Below are 20982 nucleotides of genomic sequence, written 5' to 3'. Positions count from 1 at the left end.
TCTTCAAAAAAGGAGGCAAAGAAAAAAGGAAACAAGTTACAATCAAAAGATAACCTCCCCCAGTAGCAACTTTTTGGGCACAAGCTTCAGCACTCTCCAAAGAGTTGGTCCACAGCTGAGAGAACATCTACCAGGCCATGACCCAATAAGCTTTCTAGTTTGAGAGGACCTGCCAGAATTTTGAGTGTCACTCAACAGGATGAGCTGAAGGACTTTAGTGGAAAAACATAATAATAATAAAAAAAAAGTAACTTTTCTTAACACACAATCATCACTATAGAAAATTAACTGATCTATTCTATAGCACTGTGCTTTGGGGCTTTCATTTTTTCTCTCCATTGCCCAGCTAAATTGCCCCTCTATCCCTGGGTCTATTTCAAGTTTGTTACTTTTTCTCCAACTTTAATTCCCTCCTGAACACTACAGTCTAAAAAAACTGGGATGGTTTTTTTGTCAACATGAATTTTCCTTCATTCCTCAGTACTTCACATTATGTTTAGGGTTAAATCTAAGTTCAAATCCTTGCCAGGTAGAAAACTGGAAAATAATTTGACAGTGTGAGAAAAGCCACTATACTCCATATGCTTTGATTAATTAATTCCATTATTGTGCATATATCCAAAGGAAGATAAGTCAGAAAGGTCGAATACATGCTAAAATATTCATAACAGCACTTTGAGGAAGGGGAAATACACCAAATAAATAAGGTGGGTGCTTATCAACTGGAAAATGGTTAGACCAATTGTAGCATTTATGATTTCAATGGAATATTATAGCAAAATGATAAATATGAATACAAATTATCATGACAAAACCCATAATGACTGACAGAATAAGGGTAAATAGATCCAAGAGAAAAATATAAACACCAACAATGAAAATGATACTAAAACACATCCAAATAAATGAATTTCAAAAACAAATAATTAAACACACTCCCCTCTCTTTAGAGCAGAAATATGGTAGACCATAGAATATTGCACATGACGCCAAATAGAATCCTTCTAGAAATTAGTTCTACCTAACTAGTTTCTGACTTTCTGCTTTGTGTACAAGGAAGAGTTCAAAGCATGATGGGATAATATGCAAGAGGAAAAAGCTGAGGAAGCTAATATCTTTTTAAATGGGATTAAAAAAAAAACCCAACAACTTGTAGGACTTGAGTCAGATCATATGACTGTCTCACCACCAGTCTAAAGTTCAAAAGTGTCACCAAGACATAAAAAACAAGACAGATTTTTCAGTCATAAGTCTTGAAAAGCACTCTGTCTTAAAGGAGTCTGCACTGATCTGCATTGATTAAAGGATCTGCATCGATGGGAGAAGCAGCGTGCTGACAAAAAACACTTATCTTTGACAATAAAGGAAATCCAAGAGGGTGACTATGGAACAGAACACAGGACTTAAAAGAAAGGGCTCTGCAATAATGCTTTCAGATGTCTGAAGTCCTCATTTCCTAGGCTGTATTCCAGACAGTCTAAATCACAAGCTTGGTCTCAGAGTAAATGGGACATCATTTTAAATTCAGCTCCCATCTCAAATATTTTTCATTTAATTAAATTCATAGCCATAGACTAAACTCTTAATTCTAGTAATCCAACTGATTAAGAGAAGCTCATATTCTTGTAGCATTTTGCTGTTACAAAACATTATACAAATATACATGTATGTGCATATAAAAAATAAAATTTATGTTTTACAAACCTGGGAATTGAACAGAAATATTATCCCCACTTTACAGAAAAGGGAACTGAGCTTCTGATATTAACTGACAAATCAAGCCCATACCTGAAATATGCATACTTTTCTATATACTACTAAATATCCAACAAGTACTTATCTTTCACTTGAAAATCTCCAATTATACAGAATTCAATTAGGTGAGGCTAAGCATTTCGTTTAGGGAAGTTCTAATCATTACAAAAATTTCCCATAAATTGAAGACAAATCTGCTTCCTGGTAACTTCTACCCAATTATCCTGAAACTGTTTCCCAGAGACAAGTGAAACAAAACAAATTTACCTTCCCCATGACAACTCTTCAGTGATCATGTTTTCTTCTGTCTTTGTAGGTTTGGGGTAAAGAAAGTTTTCACATGACAGTTTCAAGCACCTTTGCCATCTGGACTAAAATCCAACTTTACATTATCTTTTGACAAATGGCAACATCCAAAACTAAATACAACATTCTAGAGAGTGTGACATGGAAGGATCCTATACTTTTATTAATGTAGCTTAAGATTGGGCTGCCTTTTTGTTTCATTAATCAAACTTCTGATTTACACTGAGTTTGAGATCCAAAACAAACAAACAAACAAACAAAAAAAAAAAACCCTGCACAAAGGCTACCTTTACATTCCATTAATATTCCTATTATATTTCAACCATCATTTCAGATCACTGAAATCTTTCTGGATACCAATTCTATCATCCAACAAAATAAGTCACTGTTTAAAGTATTGCACAGGAACAGGACCAAGGACAGAGCAAAGAAACAATCCATTTCAGACCATTTCAAGTTGATATTTAAAGTCTTGTCATTGTCACCAAATTAAAGAAACAAAAGAAAGGATCAAGCCAGGGAACTGAGGTAGAATAAAAATGCAAGCCTCACCTTTTTTTGGAAAACAACTATACTATTATTAATAATAATTACTTCCTTGTCAGATTTCTGGTTCATATGGATCCTCAATCCAAAATACCAATGAAATACAAAGATTGTTGACCTCTGGGACTATCTTTTATCTTTCTTTGTATCCCTAGCACCCAGCACAGCACCTGGCATACAGTATGGTCTTAAATGCTACTGACCGATTGGCCCATTTTCTTCAGCCTTTTATGATGATCCTTCCTGACTACTTCTTCATTGACAATATACCTCAGTCAACTCATACCAACTATCTTCTCTGTTTTCCTTTGGATGATCTGCAACTTGTAATTCTCTGGACACTAACAGTATTCTATGTTTCATAGTAATATACAGTGAAAGAATACTAGTGCTAAAAGAAATAAACTTTTGTTGCAGAAAGAAGCTTAGGATTATTAAAAGCACAGAGAAATTTCCCAAAAGCATTTTAGTCTATTTTTCTCCTCCTATATAATTCTGTGCCCAGTTCACTATCCCATCTGAAGCATCCATCCAAAATATATTTACAATGGATCACCTCTATTATATGAATTGCATAGAATAATGATAACTGATATTTTTAAGTATGATACTTTAATATCTGCTAAGCATTTTATATGCCTGATCCACAAGATCATACCAAATCTTTGAGGTCAATGACTACAAGCAGTAACATACTGTACCAATGAAGAAGTTAAGCTCAGAAAGTTCAGTGACTTACCATGATCATGCAGCTAGTTAAGTAAAGAAGATGGGATCTGAACTTGAGCCTCTCCTGTCTCCAAGTCAGAACTCACTCCACTACATGACACTGCCTATAAACTCAAAAGCATATGCTCTCATTATGTAGTTAATGTTGCACACAAAAGAAAATAATAATGTGCAAAACAACTTAAGAGGCTTGGTGTTTCATCTGAATGAGCTTAAGGTTATATAATGATTTTGAGAACACCCTCTAAGGGCCATGTAAATCAAATAATAGATTGAATTAGTGTGGATTCCTATACTCTACTGATCTCAACGTGAAAATGACCGCCAGTACAAGGCTATTGAAACCATGACTAAAATATTCCTTTAATAGGAAGGGAACTAAGTTATCATGTTCTACACATAGGGAAAGACATGGAAGTGCAAAGTTAATACTCAGAGATACTACAGAACCGCTCCTGTAGACCAGGGTTTGCAAATTAAAACATTAATATAAGTTATATTCCTAGTAACATAAGATCTTAAAATTTAAAAATAGATATTCCTCCCCCAAAAATATTTGATTATTTTATAGCCATTCAAATATCAGTGAATATTTACAGTATCAGAGGCATATGTACTGAATCAGAAATGACTTCTTTAATTGACAGAGACTTCAATAGACACTGTGTCTAAAGCAATCTGAGCAACATCAGGGAGTCCGAGTCTTGCTATCACTAAATTAAAAGTTCCACTTGACTATGAACAAAAAGGTATGTTCCCTTTTGGGGGGGGGGGGGGGGGGGGGGGGGGGAGGAGGAGAATGTTAACATGCCTTCCAAGGGCATCGAATGTCCTTGAGTACAGGACATATGGCCCTCTACTGGAATCTGCACAACTCTGCTGCCATCTACAGCATGTATTTCTAAAATTGTCTGGGAAGCACGAGAGAAGGGGAAAGAGGGGGAAAGGGAGGGAGGGAAGGAGGGAGGGAGAGAGAGTGAGTGAGTGAGTCCTGGCAAGAGGACCCACAATGACAAGGCAATCATAGGCTGACTCAGGAAGCCACTACATCCATCTGCATCATTGACAAGAGAGCACTTTTATGGCATAGTACCTATTAACACACAGCAAGAAAGATACTTTAACAATGGTGAAGGGCAAGAAGAGAGGAACAAATAATCATATCAACCACACTTTACTGCATTCATTTATAAACTTAACATGTTTACATTTTTAAAGCTAAGTACATGAATTTATATGTTTATATTATTCATCTGACATTTTCCAGGGGCCTTTTTACCAATCTAGAATCATTCTTCCCTGAAGAACAGCAAATGGGAGCCATTATGCCATGGGTATATTGTTTAGAGACAAGGGAGATGGCAAATCTTCCATGCTGCTATTTACTAAACAAAATATTGGGGAGATACTTCTGTCAGTTGGTGCTCAAAACAAGAAGAATAAACCCAGACATGACTCTCACTAAATTCAAACATCTTATTATAACCAAGGCAAAACAGCAAGAACCATGACTTTTTACAAGAGTGCTGAACCTGGAATCAGAAAGAGCCAAGATCAAATCCAGCCTTAAAGAATTTACTAGTTGTATGACCCTTGGCAAATCACTTGTTTGTCTCAGTTTCATAATCTGTAAAATGAGAATACCACCACCACCTATATCAAGAGTAGTTGTGAAGATCAAATGAGTAAAGCCCTTAGCAGAATGCCTAGTACATGTTAAATATGTAATAAATGTGCTTTCTGTTCCTCTCTTCTTCTCTTACTAAATTTTGTAGCTATATGTGTATCTCATTCTCTCCCTCAGTAGAATTCAAGCTACTAAAAAAAAGGGACTCGTCACTTCTGACTCTGGATCACTAGTTGCTGGCAAATAAATGCATATTTTGATTGAATACTACATTACGGAGTTGAGCCATATATCATATATTGCCCTTTTGAAACTTCTTGGCTGTCCTTCAAATTAAATTTAAGCAGATTTCACTTTTATTAAAAAAAAAAAAAAAAAAAAAAAAGCAAAAAACAAAACTACTGCCTTTGTTTTAAGATGGGTTGCAAACTGATTTTTCCTGGGCCCTGCAAGCCAAAAAAAAAAAAAAGATTTTGCTATTACCAAAACAATAGAACTATTGAGTTAAATTTCAAAGACATCAATACCACCAAAACTTTTCCAGGAAAAACTTAGAGATCTGCTAAAGTAAAAGTCACCTATTGGCTTCTTAAATTATCACTGTTTTAGTAGGAATGAATCAGAAAAGTCTGAATTAAGTGGCTAGCAATTCTAAGAGGCATTTATTTCATTTCAATTTAATGAAGTCTGGTGAATAATGACATCAATGAATGGGCCAGCTAGCTACTTCAACCTTCAATTCCCACAATGATAAAAAGAATTCTCAATAAAATGGAAAGTAAGGTTCCATTATATTTTAGTAAATGTTTGCTTCATTTGCAAATATCCACAGATCATACAGATTGATTAGACACCTGTCCAATCTTAAATCTGTCGTTATAAGAAAAACTGAAAGAATAGAGGCTATGCATGGCTAAAGCCAAAAGTCTTCCTTAAAATAACATCTGGGTTTTTTAAAATGTAAATTTTCTAACAACTTCTTTCTAAAAACTTTCTTATTTGTGGAAATATTTCAGCAGATCTGTGGTTTCATCAATGGGGTGAGTCCCTCCACTGATTCAGATCACAACTCCTCTACACCTGAGTAGATGATTTCATGAGTTGCTGTGGCCAAAGACTTCTCACCTGCTGCCCCACGTTTTGGTGATGAATCTCTCCAAGCTTAGCCAGGTGGGTCCTCAGAGGACAGTCCCGTCGTACTAGAAGCTTTTCCCGACCTGACAGGGCTTGCACTCTGCTTGCATAGCCTTCAGGAACTCAGGGTCTCTTCCACCTGCCATGAGTCCATTAAAAGCCTAGTCCTTTAGTGGACTTTTGTCGGAACTCACCTCTGAAATCATAATGGAAATCAATGGGGAAATAATTCAGTATGCAAATTTTAGTTTTATACACTTTTCAGGAACATCTCTGCATACAAGGTCCTCCTAACCCAGCTTCTTGATTTTGCCACTAATCAGCTACATGTCTACATATCAACATATTCAGATGAAAACTGAAAAATTTAAGCAAATTCCTGAGTTTTATTTACTTGCTGCTAAATATCTTGATATTTTAAACACCCAATCTATTTGATTTCATTGTTCTAATTATTATATGAATGTTTACTATCACAGATGTAAACTTATTCTGTGTTTAAAAAAAATAATAATAATACTTAATGATCTCATCTACATTTAAGTCTTATTTTTGAGGCATTAAGATATGAACAGGAAAAAAAAAACCTGATCTGAAAGACCTCAGAAGCTAGTCATATTTAAATAACTCATTTAACTCTGGCCTTAAGTTTCCTGAGCTATAAAACTGGACGCAATAAACTCCAAGATACTTTTGATCTCTATCTATTATACTATTATGAGAACATTAAAGGTAGAATAGTTACATGTCACTACTCTTATTTCCACACACTGGAAAAAAATTAGCTTGCTATTTAAATCAACTCAATCTCGTATTTGAAGAGAAATTTTATTTAATTGCTCAATACCTGGTATCTTAACTATGGCAGCTATCAGTTAACAAATAAAAATTATTATCTCCCTTTAAATTATGATAAGAGTCATAGATCTAAACTAAAAGGGATCTCAAAAGCCAACAAATCCAAGTGTCCCATTTTGCAGATTTAGTCCAAGCTAATCTCAGCCAATGTCGTACTTTATCCCAAGGCATAAACCTGGGATTTGAACACTGAGTATCTGACTTCAGACCATAACCCAACTAAGTCAACTTTTTCAAGATGTTTGTGAAATGAAGCAAAGATAGTTTTTTTTTTAAGAAACAAAAAGAAATCCACACAATCCACACAATTCTGCAAACTCAAAACTAAAAAGTTCTACTTAATATGTATATGTTACCACAAGATAGTACCCTTTAGAGATATTAAATCTGTAAGCACTAACAGCTGCATTTAGAATCAAAGTTATTTACAAGTAATTGTTTATTCCCACTATGTGACATATAAACTTCTTTAGAATTGGTTCCTTTGGCAGCACATATATAAGTTCATAGCTACAAGCTTTAATTTTCCTGCACATTCTCCACATTTTACAAAAGTCACCTTTAATACAAAGCAGAGTTTCCTACACTTTTAGGGGCTGCATCTGATTGCCCTTCAAAGGACCCTGATTAATAAGTGTTAGTGTACCTACAACTACAGCTTCTGCTCTTATTATAAACTACTACATTGGACAAGGATTTAAATGTACAACTCAAAGATTCTTGACATTCCTTGTTTTCCATTGGAGTTTCTGGCAAGAAGACAAAAAAAGGGAGATTTTATAATTGTAAAAATCCTTCTAGAGTAGGTTCCTCAATCAAAATCCTCTCATTTAAATGAACGAATGTAGATCCTTAACCTCTCCTGATCTGGGATGAATTCACAATGTTCTTTGTATACATAAAAACAAATCATTTCATGAAATTAGTCTCATTTAGGGTATTATAATAAATATATATAACCTTGAAGTTTTTTTCAAATACTTTATACAGATAAAACTCATCTTTTCTAAAGGATTTAGTACTACAAAGTTACGTGAATCAAAATATTGCCAAATCACATTTTATATATTCATATCTTTCCCCTTTGCAGAGATGTTGCTGCTTACCATAGGGGTAGAAAATTATGCAGTGAATTTGTGCTACTTATATTAACCAAAGAATATGATCTTTTGTCAGTCTCAAGCTATAAGCCAATAGCCTTGACGTTAAAAGGACATGTTATTACTTAAATATAATGATTTTTCTTGAAATTCCTAGAATTTCAAAAACAAGCGCTATGCTTTGAAACCTATCCAACACTCACTGGCTATATGACCAGAGAGGTGACAGCCTCTTTTCCTTGTGCTTCAGTATTGGGCTACAGCTAAATATAGGCTCCTCAACTATAAAAGGGGAAAAAGATGACCCATGATGTCTTCTGAATGTTAAGAAGTCAGTGTTTGTAAATTTCTTTGTAAAACCCCAAGTACTACAGAAGATGAGGTACTTGGCCCAGTAATTTAACTGGCAGAGCAAACTCTGGGATGAGGACAAGTCCTAGGAGTTCAGATGTCCCTTCTTGAGGGCACTGAGGGAGGAAGTAACTTCATCAGGATAATGGGCAGCATCTTTCAGAGAGGACACATGAGCCCGACCTTTCTATGCATTGAACCATATGGCCTCTCCCAAGAGTCAACCACTAAGTCATCTTAACTTCTCAACTTCTCTTGCTAACTTTCTGTCTCAGAGAGTTAACATAGGGTAATATAAGTAAAAAGAAGAATGAACTTGTTCCAGTCTCAGCTCTGTCACAACAGCTATAACTCTGGACAAAATCACAGCCTCCTTCTAATCCTCAGTTCCTTAATCTGTAAAATGGGGGTTTTTTAACATAATATATCCACTAATATACTTCATGTTGTGAGAAAAAAGTTTTGTCGATTACATAGCTTTTTCTCTATAAATATATTACTTTTCATTTGTCTTTCCTATCTCTAAGAAATCGTTCTAGTTATGGACCTTTTGGAGTTTATGGCCTCTTTTCAGAGCAATGTTTGTAAAGACAGAAAATAAAATATAGAAAATGATCAAAAAAAAAAAAAAAAAAAACCAAAAACAAAAACAAAAACTCAAAATCATACTGTAAATCAGTCATAATTTTTTTTTAATTCACAGATCCCAAGAGCATTTGCCTTAAAAGACAGAAAGAAAAATAGTATCCCTTTCTTAACTTCCAAGACAAAATTGGAATACCATCTATTTCTGAAAATTAATATTTTTCACCTCAATGGATTTCTTCCTAACCTTTACTGAGTAGAAGCTGTAACTTTCCTCCAGGTTCAATTCAGTTGCCATGTTCTGTTGGAAGTCTTTCTGATTTCTCCTCCCATCTAAATTGTCAATGCACATTTATGTCATGTTATTTTATATTTACTTATCTGTGCACATGTATCCTCTCAGCAAATGTCAACACTCTTAAAGAAAAGACTTATTTCTATCATCAAAACACCAATACTAAAGCATTAAGCCACATTAGGGACTAAATAAATTTCTGTTCAGTTAAATTGAAAAAAATATCATGAAGAAAAGATGATAAATTAGCCCCCAGAAGTTTCTCTCCATGCAGATAAAACTGACAATAACCTGTATACATGGTTCTTATCAGTATGATCTTGTTTCTAAACAAGTTAATAAATCACATAATAGGGAAAATAAGGTTAAGTTGACCAAGTTTGGATCTAGAACCCCTCCCCCTAAAAGTGTGTATGTATATGTGTGTGTGTCTCTGCGTGTGTGTGTGTGTGTGTGTGTGTGTATAAGAGAATGGCAGATAACTGAGTACCTAGTAAATCTAGGCCACTTAAAAACAGTAGGTGTCCATTTTAGAGTTAGAAGAAAACCTCAGTACCTTGGTATCAACTTTAGGGGAAGGTCTCCAGTAGAATACCAATAGGCTCTGTCTTTGGTTACATTGTTTGGCATTGAGATAAAGGATTATTAAATGACAAGAAGCTAGGACAAATAGACTAGATGGTGAAACAGAGATCTAAAAAGCATCAATAATCTACAATGGCTGATTGCCTTAAAAAGCATTCAACTGTAAAAATTACATAGTTTAAGATGGACACGTGTCTGAAACCAATCATGAACACAACTCACAGAATCTCCACGAGTCAAAAGGTCCACTGATGTCATGTAGCCCAAGCCATAACTGAACAAGAATATTTTTTTTCAACATATCCAAAAGTAGACATCCAGGTTTTGCTTGAAAGCCTATCTGCCAAGGCAGCCCATTCCAATTTAGCTCTAATTATTAGATGTTTCCCAACATAAAGAGGCAAGTGGAACAAATCTAATCTTTCCTCCATGTCTCAGTCCTTCAAATACTTAAAAGCAGCTACCCATATGGTTCCCTCCTCTACCCACTGCCCCCAAGCCCCAGAAGTCTTCTCCAGTCTATCTAAGTCTTTCAACCAAGCTTCAAGTATAATCAAGGCCCTTCATTATTCAGAGTGCCTTCATCTTGACACTCTCCAGTTTAATGTCCTTACTAAAATGTATTACATAGAAATGAATATACAGTAGAGCTATCTGCAATCCTAGAACTAGATCAGCAATTCTTAAAAAAAATGTGGTTCATTTATCCCATTTATCCTTGAGACCCTTTCAGGGGGAGCCAAAATGATTTTCACAATAATAGTAAAATGGCATTTAAAATACTCCCTTTATACCAAAATCCCTTGTTGGTGGAGTTGTGAAATGATCCAGCTATTCTGGAAAACAATTTGCAACTATCCCCAAAGGGCTATAAAATTGCATTTGATTCAGCAGTGTCACTAGTGAGTCTGTATTCCAAAGAGATCATAAAAGGAAAAAAAAAAAAAATTATTCCACATATGCAAAAATGTACCATTTTTTTTTTTTGAGATAGAACTGGAAATTGAGTAGATGTCCATCAACTGGAGAATGGCTGAATAAGTTATGTTATATGAATGTAATAGAATATTATTGTTCTAAAAGAAATGATGAGCAAGCAGATTTAAGAAAAGCCTGCAAAGACTTAACATGAATTGATTCTGAATGAAGTGAGCAGAACAAGGAGAACACTGTATACAATAACACCAAGATTATGTGATGAACTATGAGAGACTTAGCTCCCAATGATCCACAACAATTCCAACAGACTTGGGGTGGAAAACTATGGAGACTGAATGCTGATGGAGGCAAACTATTTTCATCTTTTTTCTTGTTTGTTTTTTCTTCCTTTTGATTTTTCCCTTTTCTTCTTATTTTTCTTTCACAACATGACTAATGGCTGTTCAAAATGACTATATATTGTATAATCTGTATCAGATTGCTTGCTGTCTTGAGGAGGTGGGGATAAGTAGGAGGGGGGAAAAATCTCGAATTCAAAATCTTACAAAAATGAATGCTAAAATTATCTTCACACATAATTGGAAAAATAAAATGCTATTGATAAAAAATACTTCCTTTTCCAACTACATATCTGTGTGTAAGGTTACAATGTTTTTATATACTTCAACTAAAATAACATATATCCCATGACAGAATGAATAGGGTATATGTTATTTTGGCTGAAGCATATAAATGTAGAAGCAGATATGAGAATCCATCCATCTTCCATTAGGGCAGACATTAAAAGTTTTACAAAAATATGTAAAATAAAACCACTCTTCAGTAAATTTTTTCTTTTGAAAAATTATTTTTCATTAAAAATGTTAACTTGTAATGAGGTCATAATTGTTATTTTTAAATGAATTAACACTTTAAAAAATTTAACAGATATTTGTTTCTAATACAGCAAATCTTAAGACATAAGCCACATTAAAAAAAAAAAAATATATATATATATATATATCTGTTTAAGTATTCTCCTTAAGAACGTAAAGGGATCCTGAAACCAAAATGTTTAAGAACGGCTGATGGACAATTTTCTCTCAGAATGCCACACAAGACATGAGTGGGCTTTTCTGGATGCAAGCACAACACCGCTGACTGATTCTAGGCTTGCATTCCACCAAAACTTCTATCATTTTTCCCCTTAGATTTACTTAAGAGTTCTACCTCTTTAATCTTGATTTATATAGTTGAACTTTTCAACTCAAATATAAGACTAAATTTATTTCATTAAAATTCAATCTCAGATTCAGTTTAATACTATCAACATGTCCTAAGGCCAATTCCTGATATAGCTGAATTAAGCATCAACAAAGTGCAAGGCATCACATTCAGTGCCAAAAATCCAAAGGCACTAACAATGCAGGAAAATTAAATGGCCACAGATTTAAAACTGCAAAAGTCTTTCAAGTCTAACAACACAAACTCTTCATTCTGCACCTGAGGAATCTTAAGCTTAGAGAAGTCACAAAATCAAGAACCAGAGGTTTAAATAAATAAGAATAAACCTGTTGGTTTTTCCATATTTGAATGATTCTCTTGGTTTCTGCTTTGAAGCTCAGGTCCTTCTATTCTAAATCTAGCATTTTGTACATCAGACCCTGCTTCAAGTTTAGCAAACTCACATTCTTAAAGTACCTAATTCTGGTCAAAAACACATAATACTGGCAATTCATTGCAAATAAAAATTGGTGGGAGTCACTTTTTTTCATTCAGCTTTATTCTTTCCCAGACTATCACAAGTATAAAATAATCCTTCTCCAGTTCCATTTCTTCATCAATAAAATAGAACTGTATTACAGACATAGTATGTCCCCCAAATTCCCTAACATTGTATAATTCTATCAAACTAGTCCCAATGGGAATGTCTACACTTACTCCAATGGTGCCAATGGTTGAGGAATCACACAAGAACAGAAATGTGGCCAAGAGAACAATTTACAGTGATGACAATAATTTAAAGGAAAAAGAAACTTTGAAAGACTTCAGAATTCCTGATCAATATACTGTCTTATCATAACTTCAAAATATCGATGATGTATATCTACTATTATCTCCTTTTGGCAGAATGTGATGGACTAAAGATACAGAAAGAGGCATCCATTTTCAGACACAGTCAACGAATCTCTTTGTTTCACTTCATTATATCTATTTCAGGAGGATTTCTACGGGAAAATTTAGGAGAGTTTTCTAGGTAGTGACCAAGATTTAAAAAAATAAAATAAAAAGTATACAGCAGAAAAAAATTCAGAAGGGGACACAAATATGGCAGAATCACATAACTACCACACTGAATTTAATTTCAAACACTAGGTAGCAAAGAGTTCATGACTTCATATATAATCCTTTGTGTTCTCTATATACTGAAATATTTGTACATGAATGCACTAAAAAAATTTTGATTTAAAAAATTAATCTATACATGAGACAAAAGACAAAAAAGGCAGGGAGGGAAGCAGAAATCACCTGAAGGTTTCATTGAAGGCCTTCTAATGGAGGCTGGATGGCTACTCATCTGGGATATGGTATTGGGAATTCTTACCCAGGTACTGGTTGGACAGGACAGAGCGTTACCATCCCTTCCAGATCAGATTCTGTGATCAATTCATTTATATCTTTTTTAAATACTCACTTGATCATAGGATCATAAATCTAGAGCTGGAAAGGACCCTAGAATGTCAGGGAATGCAATCCCCTCTTCTGACAGAGAAGGTAATGGAGGCTAAGAGAATTTAAGTGACCTGCCCAGGATCATGCAGACAGTGAGCATCTGAAAATGTGAAACAGGTGTTAAGAGTCAGGTTGTAAGATTGTAAGGCAATCTTTCCACTACCTCCTCAATCACCTTATTCACTCTATTATGAATGACATTTTAACTTTTTTTCTAAAAATCAAAAACACTCTCAAAGAATGAAAACTAGCCACCATGGAGAATATTCAAAAGAATGTGCCACAATTTGTAAAAACAATTCCAAAAAATAAGCATTAAGCAATATCAGCATCTCTGAAATAAGCATATAGCCTAAGAGAATTATGCAGAAGGAAATATTCAATTGGACGCTGAAATTCTGATACCTGTTTCAAAAGTTAGTTTTCAAAATTCATCACAGGTACGTACTTCAGAGTTTCCATAGTGGCCCCCCAAAATAAAAACCTAAAAAGATAAATTTAATAAATTCAGTTATTACTAAAAATATGGGTAACTGCAAAATGCATTCTAAATACTATGAACATGTTCATATGTATTACAAAGAACATGGATATGCACAACACATTTAAAGTCTTATTTTTAAATTCTATTTCTAACTTACCAGTTAATCGCTCTATAAGCAAAAAAAAATTCTCAGGATAAATAATTTTCTTCTCAAAGTTCACTGTTTAAGAAAGATTAAAAAAACAACAACAACAACAAAAAAAAAAAAAAAACCCACCAGGAAATGACTAATTCCAATGCCATACAAAACATTTAAACAAAAGCTTAGTAGCTTATCTAGTAGCTCAACCAGACTTCATTACTCCATAATTAACTAGAATATGGAAAGTAAAACTGTGAAAGCAAGGCTGACAGAGCAGCAAGAAAAAGAGTCACTTCTGATTACAAAAAGATTAAGTTTGGTGGAGGGTGGAGGTAGAGAACAAAAGGGAAAAAGTAGAGCTTCAGCTTTCAGGTATAGCAACGTGACCTTTAGCATGACTGTCTCTGGTAACATAAGATGAGGTTCTTAATCCATTTTACTAAAGAAAAATCCTGGATATGATTTATTTCATTTTAATACATTATTTCTTTGTGTATATTTACAATGTTTCTCACACATGCAATACAAAACTACACAATTACATACTAACATACTTGAACACAGTATTACTATGATACCTGTGTTTGATCACAGTACCCTATGCAAAGCAATTCATTTACATCAAAATTCTTTCTTTGCAATGATCATGAGGCACTTAATATTATTCCCATTTTACAGATGAGATCAAATGATGTGCCTAAGATTAATTAAACACTCTCTTATCATACAACAAAACCAACAACAAAAATAGGTATCACCCACATTCACATGCAGATCACCCTAAGGAACTTAGAAACAGTTCGCTGTTAGAAAATTTAATAAAAGTAGCTGGTAAAAAAATTGTATGGATTCCACAATCCTTTCATTTATTGTGCACTTATTTATTGAGCATCTACTACATAAGACAGACAAAGACAAATCAAGACAATCCTTGGTTTCTGATAGTTTACAAACTAGGAGGATGAGAGGAACACAACTAACAATAATACAATGTAGAATGTAAGACAAATGATAAAATGTTCCAACAAATAATCCCAAGTCAATTTCGGCACTGTATATTACACAGGGATTTAAATCATGAATGTTTTTTGCCATATGTTTAAAATTAGGTATCAAATCAAGGGGAAAAAAAATGATCATGCACACAGCACATAAAAATGTAACAAAGTAGTAACATCCATTTAACTATTCTGTGATGGTGTCAAGTCCTTCTCACAAATTATGGAGAACAGAAACCATACCTATATGAAGATTGAATGAATACTTGCCACTGCTTTTCTGCTCTACCATCTTTAATGCCAAGAACTTTCTCACATCTACATCTCCAACTAGCCAGTCTAAATTCCAACACTTGGTAGAAAAGAACACAACTGCAGATAAGTGGTTGATCATATACAATACTTAGTATATCAGTACCATTTAAGTTACACCACTTTAGAAAAATCCCAACATATGATCTATAGTGTCATTTCCGTTAGGGGAAAAAAAAAAAAAAGCAAAGCTATCAACTACAGATTATAAAAACACAAGTCACATGATGGATAAGCCTCTACTCCAAACATTCTGATCTAATAGAGTTTAGTCTAGTCTGTGGCTATAAGAATGGCTTAGGGGCAGGAGCCACACAAGATGATCTTTTCAGATCCTCTCCAGGACTGATTTTTTGCCATGTGTGTGTACACACAAACAGGCTCATGCATAGGCACACACACAAAGAAATTACATGTAATTTCCAAAGAGATAATAATACCTTGAACCATCTGCCTCTATGATCTTTTCCAGTGACCAATTAAACCTTTTCCTAATGTCTAACCTACATTTTTTTTTTCCATCTGAGGCTCTCAAATCATTTGTCTTTTACACAAACCATATTCTAAAATAACCATTCTTCAAATGTGTTACCACTACAAACTTATTTATATACTATGAGGTTTTCCCCACCTGATAACTTTATCAATATAGCATGCCCCTACTCTTTTTCCATTATAACAATCAAATCAGTTCTTGATTACTACTACTGAACAAAAGTAGCAAAACAGAAGCAAATACACAAACATACAAAGAAATTTTATTTTTAAAGCCAGAAATTCATTCTTCTAGTTGTACAAGTTCCCTTCCAAGGGTGAGTATAAGCAACATCCTCAACCACAGAGGAATGACAGACACAAGCTTTTGCAAAATACTCTACACTAGGTTCAATGTCAACCTTGTCTACATCTAGTCCTCCTCCCTTCCAGACCTTTACAAGGAGGTACCTAGAAGAGAAACATTTCAGTTTTGTTTTGTTTTGGGGAGGGGAGGTAGAAAATCAAGGATAAGGAGAATCAAAAATTTTAGCAATGACAATTCAAAGTTCAAAGGGAGCGTCAAGGAGATTGCAGATCAATTCCTTTTTTAAAATTTACTTCTAAGATACTAGCCAACTGAAATAACCCATTAAGAGAATCTTTTTTTTCCATCAAAAGCAACATTTGCCCTTTTTCCCCCCCAGTATCTTTCTATAGCAACCAGATCCTTCTAGATTAAATCTGTCTTAAGATCACTGTGCCCATATTTTCACTACCCTCCCCCCCTTTTTTCTGGCCACAATCAGAAAAAGTGACCTCCACACAAAATTTTTTGTGTGGTACCAAAACCACATTTGCACAGCTTCAACAAGCAGGATTTGCTTTGGTAAGAAGTAAAGATGGCCTTTTCTTTTGTCTGGTCCAAAAAATTGGAAAGATGTTTTCTACTACTGGGAGGAAAAAGGGGACAAAACTCCTTTTAAAATACTTGAGACCATATAAACAATCAGGGAAGATTCACATGAAGATTAAGAGTGTGTGGTTTTCATTTACAAGTCTCATTTACTTATCTTGATTTCACTACGGTTAAGCTATCATAAATTATAACTAGTTAAAAGAAGTTTGAGGATTTACCTCATATAAGTTTGACTATGAAATTGTTACTACCTTAAGAATTTAGAGTACATCTAAGACAAATGATTTTTTAGGCTGAGAACTAAATGTGAGTTAAGTTACAGTAAAAAATTATGGGTAAATTAAGAAGACTAATAGTAATTACAATGGTCTTACTTCCACTACCAGAATGGCAGACACCACCTTTAGAATGCAGTTTTATTAGGCAAAAAGAAAAGTATCTAATTATGTAACTTCTATTACCAAAATGACAAAATTATCCTGAATTAGAATTTGAAATTAATAACAAATACAGTTTTTAACATTAAAAAAAAAAACACAAAGATATTTTCAACTACCTATAGATCTCTCATCCACATGTGGAATACTATTTCAAATGTGGCATGTGACCCTCACTTGGTTTTCTATTGACTGCCGAGTTTATCTTCTCAATCTAAAGTGTGGTCACACAAATAACTCAATGGGTTTGAACATAAAGTTGAAACCACAAATTGCCTTGAAAATTAAAACTGACATGAATGGAACTCAGGTTGTAAGCTTCTTCAACCCACAGTAAAATATAGCCCCCGTCCTAGATCTTATCCATAAAATTACCAAGGCATGCTATATTTGAATAGAAATTACCCAAAATCATGTATTTTGACCTCTATCAAAAACTTTAAACTTTTTCATCTTAGCAAGGCTCAGATCTGATCCCATCAGAGCACCTATGTAAGTGCACCATTACCAGTCCAACAAAGACCACTCACTAGTTTAAGATTATTATTTGAAGCGTTCTGTAATTTTTGTGCGTGCTAAGGGGAGAGAGCACGTGGAGAAAAAGAATTCTTTGTCATCACATCTCCATACCTCTAGAGTTTCTATCAAACCCAATACCTTATTCTAAAATGGCTGCCACCATGGCCTATTCCTGGGCAAGGAAAAAAAAGAAGAAATCTTAATGGAAATTAACATGAAGCAATATTACAAAAATTTTAAAAACAAATACATGATACTAAACATCAACTTATTAAAAATGTTAATTATTTTGATGAAATATGCAGAAATAACACAATTAAGAAAAATGCTTCCATTGCTTTAACTAAAAGGTATAGTTATATGTCAGTTGAAAATCAAAATGTTCAAGAAGCTAATTATTTAGGTTCATATAAGTATTAGAGCATTAGGAAATTTAACTCGGATTATCTAATTTTTCCCTACAATTTCAACGTGATAGCAACTGGTAACACTATCTTCTGAAGGCTATAAAATCAAGTGCTTTAGAACTGGGGGTTGGGGAATTAAAGAGGATGTCTAGTTTTTCTAATATATGAAAACAATTTTACCCATAGTATCTCAAGAGATGGCCAAAGGCTTTCAATCCCTTAAAGAAAAGGTATTACTAAAATGGAGATTAAAGGACTGAATTTTTCAGGAACTGGGCTTCTGTTCATTAGTTTTGCTAACAAATTGTTTTAATAAGAAACCAATAATGCCCAATTTACTAATCTCTAATGCTGAATAATCCCAAACAATTGTGCTAACAGTAAATAATGTTCACAAATATTACATAGACTTTTGTGTATTCTGAAACCATTCATTACTAGTCATTCTTACTTTGAAAAAAAAAAAAAAAACACATACTATCACCCTTGAAATATTTTTCAAACAAAAATAATGAACTAAGTTTATAGCTACTGATATGCTGCAGTGGAACATTAAAAAGTTATATAAAAAGGTTAACTGCAAATCTGCTGTATGTATGTGCAGACATAGGGCATAGTCTTACCTCTCATCCTCGCCATCTACGAGGGGTGTGGTCAATGGCAGCACCTTCAACGGGAAAAGGGAAGCTGAAGCCGATACGGAGCCTCCACTGCCATCAGAACCGGAGGCCAGGGGCCCGATGCCTTCCCCAGGGACAGTCTGAGGTGCGCCAACTACTGCATGCTCCACAGGATGCCTGGCTTCTTCACTCTGGCTTCCAATGGACTGAGTGAGTGACTGTGTGGAGAACTGAGTAGAACTTAGAGGGATCTGCTGTGTCACAGGCAAATTTATGTTAGTTGCTATCAAGGGAGATTGACTAACACTCTGAACCAAATTCCCATTTTGTATAGCTGAAGTTTGTGCTATATTCTGAGGTGGCACCAAGTTTGTAGGAGCAGCTGCTACTGCGGAAGGGACAGCTGAACCAACTTGATTTGCAGCTGGGATATTGCTGGCAGAAGGTAATGGACTCACTGGAGGCAACTGCTGATTGGTTATTCCTTGAGCTATGGATTCTGCTCCTTGAGCCACAGATTCTGCTCCTTGAGCCTGCGACTGTACAGTTACCAAGTTACTTTGAGGTGCAATAACCAACTGTGGAGGAAGGTTTGAAGCACTGGCTTGAATTCCCTGAATGAGCCCAGATTGAGAAGGCGGAGGTGTCACCTGGGTTACAGCAGCAGGCTGGGACACAACAGCAGGCTGGGACACAACAGCCGGGATGTTCACTTGCTGACCAACGTTCACAACTTGACCACTAGCAACTACGGGAGGCATAGCTGGTTGGCCGTGTCCCACAGGCTGGCTTGGCGCCCCTGCAGGCTGTGCCTGGACTGCAGTGGATTGCACTGAAGGCTGAATGCTCTGTGGCTGAGCAATAGGCATCACTGGGGCTGCTCCCACTCCTGCAGAATTTGGTGGGATAGGGGGCACTGATGTTTGGAGAATTTGTGGATGCTGAACATACTCTGGCATATTTGCAGCGATGGGATTCTGACTTACTGACTGAACATGGCCTGGGGCCACCTGTGTAGCAACTGTTTGTTGCTGCTGTCCATATTGTAACTGTTGGGGTGCTACAACTGGCAAAGGGGTCTGCACCAGAGGGGCCGTCTGAGAATAGGACAACTGGGGTTGAGCCAAGCTGGAAACAGAAGGCTGTTGGCCTAAAGTTGGTGGTACCCCAACAAGGTTAACTGGGGGTGACTGAATGCCAGCTGCAGCACTCATAGTGGCCTGAAGAGGAGGCTGACCTCCCTGCTTTTGTGAAGTATAGTTCAGCTCTTGAGAATGCAACTGCACCGGGGCAATCTGTGACTGAGAAATACTCTGTGGTAGGCTAGTTGCTGAAACACTCTGTGCACCAGGACTACTACTAAAATCCATTGGCTGAGGGGCCAAACCCGGGAGGGCTTGCTGCTGCTGCTGCTGCTGGGCCACAGTAGGGGCCCCCATCTCTCCGCTTCCCACACTCTCTGTGTAGTGACTCAACGTGCTCACATTACTGCTAACTGAACTCCCACTAGTGCTCTCCCTTTCAGAAGTCACTTCGACAGGGTTTTGTTTCACAGTCTCCACCACTTTGTTTACCGCTACTCCCTCTGTAACTGCTACGGCATTTTCTTTTTCATAGAATTCTGTGCAAGTCCATCTGCCCTTTTTAAAGGGTTCAGAACTAGAATCTAATTTCACAACTCTAAACCTGGACGTGCCAGCGGCCGGCTGCTGCTGCTGGGCCGGAGCGGATCCCCCGGCCATGCCGGCCGCGGGGGCAGGGGCATTGTTAACAGAAGAGTTAGTGCCGTTGCCCATGCCGCTGAGGATGTTCACGTTCACGCTGCTGCTGGGCCCGGGGGCCGCGCTGAGGCTAGCAGCACTCGCCATGGTGCTGGAGGGCAGGGTCGCATTGCCAGGCAGGCTGTTGGTCACGCTGGGATTCACGCCGCCCATCGGAGTAGCGCCGGCGTTGTTGATCGCGCTGGGGCCGGCGGCAGAGCCCATCCCCAGGCCGCCAGAGGCGCTGGTATTGCGGACGTTAGTCATTAGAGAGGCAGGTGTGCCGGCCGAGGAGGCGGCGCAAGCGGGCGCGGCCGGCAACACGCTGTCCGAGCTCCCGGCCGTGGAGAGCTTCCTGGACACGGGGCTGGGGGGGGGGCCCCCCGGG

The 20982-nt window shown here is 36.3% G+C and overlaps 1 protein-coding gene across 1 annotated transcript in view; it reads right to left on the bottom strand.

Annotated features, from left to right (window-relative positions):
* TSC22D1 (TSC22 domain family member 1) overlaps positions 1 to 20982 on the bottom strand; it is a 147711-nt gene that overhangs the window by 125359 nt on the left and 1370 nt on the right. The window contains 1 exon segment of the mRNA XM_031958400.1: positions 18838 to 20981. Within this exon segment, the coding sequence (XP_031814260.1) occupies positions 18838 to 20981 (2144 nt within the window).

Source organism: Sarcophilus harrisii, chromosome 3, assembly GCF_902635505.1.
Source record: "Sarcophilus harrisii chromosome 3, mSarHar1.11, whole genome shotgun sequence".
NCBI lineage: Eukaryota > Metazoa > Chordata > Mammalia > Dasyuromorphia > Dasyuridae > Sarcophilus > Sarcophilus harrisii.
This window is presented reverse-complemented; position numbering and strand designations above follow the sequence as displayed.